This window comes from Myotis brandtii, unplaced genomic scaffold, assembly GCF_000412655.1.
Source record: "Myotis brandtii unplaced genomic scaffold, ASM41265v1 scaffold106, whole genome shotgun sequence".
NCBI classification, from domain to species: Eukaryota; Metazoa; Chordata; class Mammalia; order Chiroptera; family Vespertilionidae; genus Myotis; species Myotis brandtii.
This window is the reverse complement of record NW_005353584.1, coordinates 503,904-509,372: the sequence shown is the minus strand read 5'-3', so window position 1 is coordinate 509,372 and position 5,469 is coordinate 503,904. Positions and strand designations below refer to the sequence as shown.

Below are 5,469 nucleotides of genomic sequence, written 5' to 3'. Positions count from 1 at the left end.
ATGTATTTCAGAGGGAAGGGGGGAGCAGGAAGAAATTAACCAAATAACTTATATGCATATATGTATAACCTATGGACACAGATAATAGTTCAGTGAAGGCCTGGGGAGGGGGCAAGAGTGGCATGGAGGTGGGTGGGAAGGGGAGAGACATCTGTAATACTTTCAACAATAAAGATAATTTTAAAAAGAGAGAAACTTTACAATAGCTAAGATTTGGAATCAGCCTAAGTGCCCATCAGCAGATGAGTGGATTAAAAAACCTTGGCACATCTATGCAATGGAATACTATGCTGCAGTAAAAGGAAGGAATACTAAGTGAAATAAGTCAGTCAGAGAAAGATAAATATCACACGATCTCACTCATTTGTGAACTATAATGAACAACATAAACTGATGAACAAAAACAGATCTAGAGACAGAGAAGCATTGATCAGATGCTCAAACCTCAGAGGTAAGGTAGGGGAGGGTGGGGCTAAGGAGGAGAGATCAACCAAAGGATTTGTATGTATGCATATAAGCATAAGCGATGGATGCAGACAACAGGGGGTGAGGGTGAGGGCAAGAAGGGGGCGGGGATGAGGGGACAATGGGGGGTAAAGACACATTTGTAATACCTTAATCAATAAAAAATTTTAAAAAAGAGAGAAACTAAAGAGAAACCATAATACTAATTAGTTAACTTTTGTTTAGTTGAAAGATTGGCAAGAATCAGAGGTTGGGACCCGGTAATAGACAAGCAAGCATTCTTTCCTTCTCCTCTGACCTTTTAAAGTACAATGCAGGTAGAAAATCCTCTTTAGAAAATAAACCATAGAGAAATACATTGGTATTTATGAATAAATATGCTAATTTCCATTTCACAAATGTTTTCATTAACACCTAGCAAGGTGAGAATTACTTCGATTTAATCAATGAGGAACTAATGTTTAGAAGTAAAAACGATGGATTGCTTAAGGTAAAATAGCCAGTAAATATTATACTGGGGACTCCAGTCCTGGTCTTGTAACAGTCACAGATGCATTTTCTTTCCTTTGTGTTCTGTTCTGTCCTGTAAATTATTCCCCATCCCCCCAACCCTCGGACATAGCACATATACACAGAAAGCCCCATGAAGCCCACCTTTCATTGTCCATCTCCCTGTCTATGTTTGCTTCAGCAATGGATTTTCAATAGTACATTCATACAATAAATTTGATCCTATGATATTTATCCTTATTATAAAAAGGATCAAAAGACCCAATTCCTTCCATATTGCCTTCAGGGATAGTTGTATTGTTCACTTGCCATGTACGAACTGGACAAGGATAAACACTTAACACGCCACATATTACGGAGCTGTTTGTGTTCCTCTTTTCATACTTTATCGCCAGTGTGACAAAAGTGAAGGGGGAGAAAGAAGGGCTTTGGGGAACTGTCATCATTAGCTTCTTGTTAGGCCATCTTTGCAGAACATTTATTATTTTAATATCCATGCAATGGAAAGATAAGCTTTATGAGCAAAACTTGGCAGTCACTGAAAGGAAAAACAAAACAAAAACTGTAGAACTGTAAGATCGTGTGTGGTTATCTACAAGTGAAAAAAAGGGCATTCATGGATACATAGCAACTAGTGATCTCAATTCTCTAGAAAGAACACTAGAATGAAATCTAATGGCCTCGCTGAGCAACCAAAATGTGGGTGTTGAAGTCTATAAACTAGCGCTCATGCAGCACTCTGCACTCCTCAGGTACTGCACTACTCAGTCATTTTGACATTACTTACACATTATTCTTAGATTTCTGAGTCAAGGTCTGATGCAGTTAAATAGGACAGAGGGAGAAGGAACAGTGCTGGGTAAAACAACACATTAGAAAATGCCCCTTCTCCAATAAATAAATGAATAGATAAATACAATTAATATGGGCAAGAGGTAAGTACAGTTGATGCTTGAACACAGTGCGTATAAACTGCATGGGTCCACTCACCTGCAGATATTTTTCAATAGCCCTGCAGGATTCACACCTACATTCTTCAAGGGTCGACTGGCCATTGAGAACACCTGTATGTGAAGGGCTGGCTTAAGGTTTACGCAGATTTTCAACTGCATGGGTGGTTGGCACATCTAATCCCTGTGTTCTCCAAGGGTTAACTGAATATAATATTAAAATTAACTGTACAATTTCATATGAGCATTTTCATTGTTTTCCAGTGTCCATTGCTGCCATTCTGTTTTCATTCAGAAACAAAAAAGTGCAATTTAAGTCAATAATTCAATATTTTTAAGATATCATATTGGCATTAATTTTATGATTGATGGTACTAGGTACTGATAAGACTAAGGGGAAAGTGGATGCTCTTATAATGCTGATGGAAGTAATGCATTAAAATCTTACATCTGACACTTTTTTTTCTTCAGATCATTTCTCTGCATTTAGTGTAAGGATGTTAATCTCATTAATTTTTTCTTACAATGTAAAACACTGGAAATGCTTGCATATCTACTAATGGGAGAACGGGTGTGTCAATTATGGCATGTCTATACTATGAGATACTATTCATTAAAAATGAGGTCTATTTGTATGTATTGACTTAGGAAGCCAGCAGTATATCAAATTAAGAAAAAGACACTTCAGAAAAACATGGAATTATATCATTGTTATGTTTTGTAAAACCTTACATGCATACTTAACTCCCACCTCTAGGACCACTTTGTGATTTTTCTAGCTGTTGTTTCCACACAGCACAATTAAATTCCTTCATCCAAATGGCTTAATCTTCTGAAAGTTAGGGAAGCATTTTCACTGTGAATTTCACTGAGGAAGAGGGTGTCCTGGTTGTGTATCTGGGATCTTGCTTTCCCAAATGGTCACTGTCTTTGTAGTATGTATAAACATCACCTTGATTCCTCCAGTGAATTATGACTTTTTCACCCACTCTCAAATGATCAAGGGAGAATTACATCTTCCTCAAGTCTTCCAATGACTATTTGCTCACTCATAGTACTAAAATGAATGAAGAAAGCTAGAAAGACTGTGTATAAAATGAAGAGCCGTTATGAAGAGAATTAGTGATGGGTGCTTATTAAGGGTTATGTTAGGACTACCTAGAAGAACTATTTTAGGTCAACAGCCTGATCATTAACAGACACAGCATCAAGAACTCTTGCTAGTCTAATTACTAGAAACAAGCCATGAAGCTCTGTGTTTGAGTTACTGCAATTTTAATAGACTATCTGTTTGATTCATTGTAGCTATGAGAATTGTCAACAGCCTAAAGCATAGAAATATTAGTTTGCTCCCCCCTTGATCAATAGTCTCATCTCTCCTCTGATCCTGGCCTGCTATAGTTACTGGAAATTATGTATATTATGTAATAAAAGACTCCTATTGATTTTTATTCCCTGAACACATTTACTTTTAACACCTACTATAACAATAACAAATTAGTTTATCCAGCTAGCTGGAGCTAGCAGGCCCTAAAAGATTAGAACATGCTTAACTTGGTTGAGCTAGGAAATATTTGAGCACATAGAAGATGCTGTTGGGTTCAGAAATCTGTTAGGAATATGCAGACATTAGTTTCAAGTGAGGGAGCACACAGGAAGGAGGAGTCCAAAATGGGCAATGAAGTGACTCATTTATTTTGGTTTTGGGACAACTCTCAGGCTATTCCATGAGTTAATAAAAACTAGTAAATAAATATTCTGAATATAAATGTGGAAGTCCAATTTTCCACTTCAGAAGTTGATTTTAAAAACCAAATGGACTTATCAAAATCAAGGTTTTTTGCAAAGAAGATATACTTAGCTACTTCATAATCATTGAAGCCAGAATCCAGGTTCTTTGATCAGTAGGTTGAGTGCCCTATATATGAATTCCATGATATTAGGACTGAAAAGCTTAGCTTAGCTTATGGACAATGTAGTAAACTCCTTTGGACTCTGGGCAAGGCCACCACAGATGGGGGAATTGGGTGCTCGTGTGGCCCTGTCACATCTTTTTCCTCTGGCACTATTTCCACTCTGCCATGTCCTACTTCTCTTCCTCAGCGAGATTGTTTATTTCTGTACAAAGTGTTAGAGGGATGTGGTATTATGCTGAAAGAAAGGCATGGAAAGATGGGATAGAAAAGGAGTGGTTTTGTTGGCCTCGCTAATTGTTCTACTAAGCACCTCTAATATTTTATCAGTTAATTAAAAATGCCTGTCACAGTACCTAGCAAAGCTGATAATGCCTTCTGTCAAGTGTTGAGTAAGTACCAAGCTTACACTAAAAAAATAAAATAAAAAAATCAATCAACCAATCAATCAAACTTGCCTTTCTAGTGATTTTATTTCTGGTAGCAGATAACAGATTAGAAGAGCTTTAATCATAGTAGGCAGGAGAAAAATATGATTTTTAATCTTCATGCAGACTTTTCATTAACTGATCTTTTAGAAAAGTTCACAATGCTATGGCTAGAGAGGAAACAGCAGCTGTGTACTCATGTTCCTCTTGAATATACAAATAACTAACACTTGGGTATATTACAAAGGAACTTACTTTGAGATCCGCTTAGAGATATTATAAGAATGAGGAAGAGAGACAGCATCTTGTGGAGGTCATGTTAATTATCCTATTAAAAAGAAGCAAAACATGTATTCTATGGATTTTAAGAGCAAACAGGAATTAGAAAAGAAAGTGTCTGACTATTTATAGATTAGTAAAATAAAATATGGTTCATCCACACAGATAATTCTTCTGCAACCATTAAAGCTGATCCTAAAAGACGGTTCAGTAGCATCGAAGGGAGTTCTTATCTTATTGGAGAAAATTAGATTACAATGCAACTTTTAAGTAGCACAGTTCCTTTCTAAAAGCACAAGCATTTCTGCACTTTGGAGACTGACATGACATATGACTAAATATTCACTAGACTGTTAACTGTGGAGAGCGGGTGTCACATCAAAAGCAGCATCTTTTTAACATGACTGCATATTCCTATTACATATATCTACCTAAAAATTGGAAAAGCAGCACAAACATATTAAAATACAATTAGAGTAAACATTTGCAATATGACACAGTTATCACTCCAATAGCTTCCATCTTTCTCAGAGCAACAGGTACTGAAAAATGGCTGTTGAATGAAAAAAGATTTGGAATACATCCAAGGGTAGTTCTCTGGATAATAATTTTTTGGTCTGTTATATTTTTAAAAAATATTTTTATTGATTTCAGAGAGCAAGGGAGAGGAAAAGAGAGATAGAAATATCAATAATGAGAGAGAATAATTGATCGGCTGCCTTCTGCATGCCCCCCTCATTGGTGCATGTGCCTGACTGGGATTCAAATAGCGACCTCCTGGTCCATAGATCCATGCTCCACCACTGAGTAATGACTGCCAGGCTTTGTCTGTTATTTTTAAAGCTTTATACAATTGACATGTATTGTTTTTACAGTAAATATGCTAAAACAAAATTCAATTTAAATATTAAATGCCAATGATGT

At 36.5% G+C, this 5,469-nt stretch overlaps 1 protein-coding gene across 1 annotated transcript; it reads right to left on the bottom strand.

Moving 5' to 3' along the window:
• Positions 1–1,009: 1,009 nt before the first annotated feature.
• Positions 1,010–4,570, bottom strand: HHLA2 (HERV-H LTR-associating 2). The gene is given in 7 exon segments (XM_014540926.1): positions 1,010–1,211; positions 1,213–1,440; positions 1,966–2,039; positions 2,733–2,806; positions 2,809–2,911; positions 2,913–3,010; positions 4,510–4,570. Coding segments are annotated over 7 exon segments (840 nt in total).
• Positions 4,571–5,469: the final 899 nt, after the last annotated feature.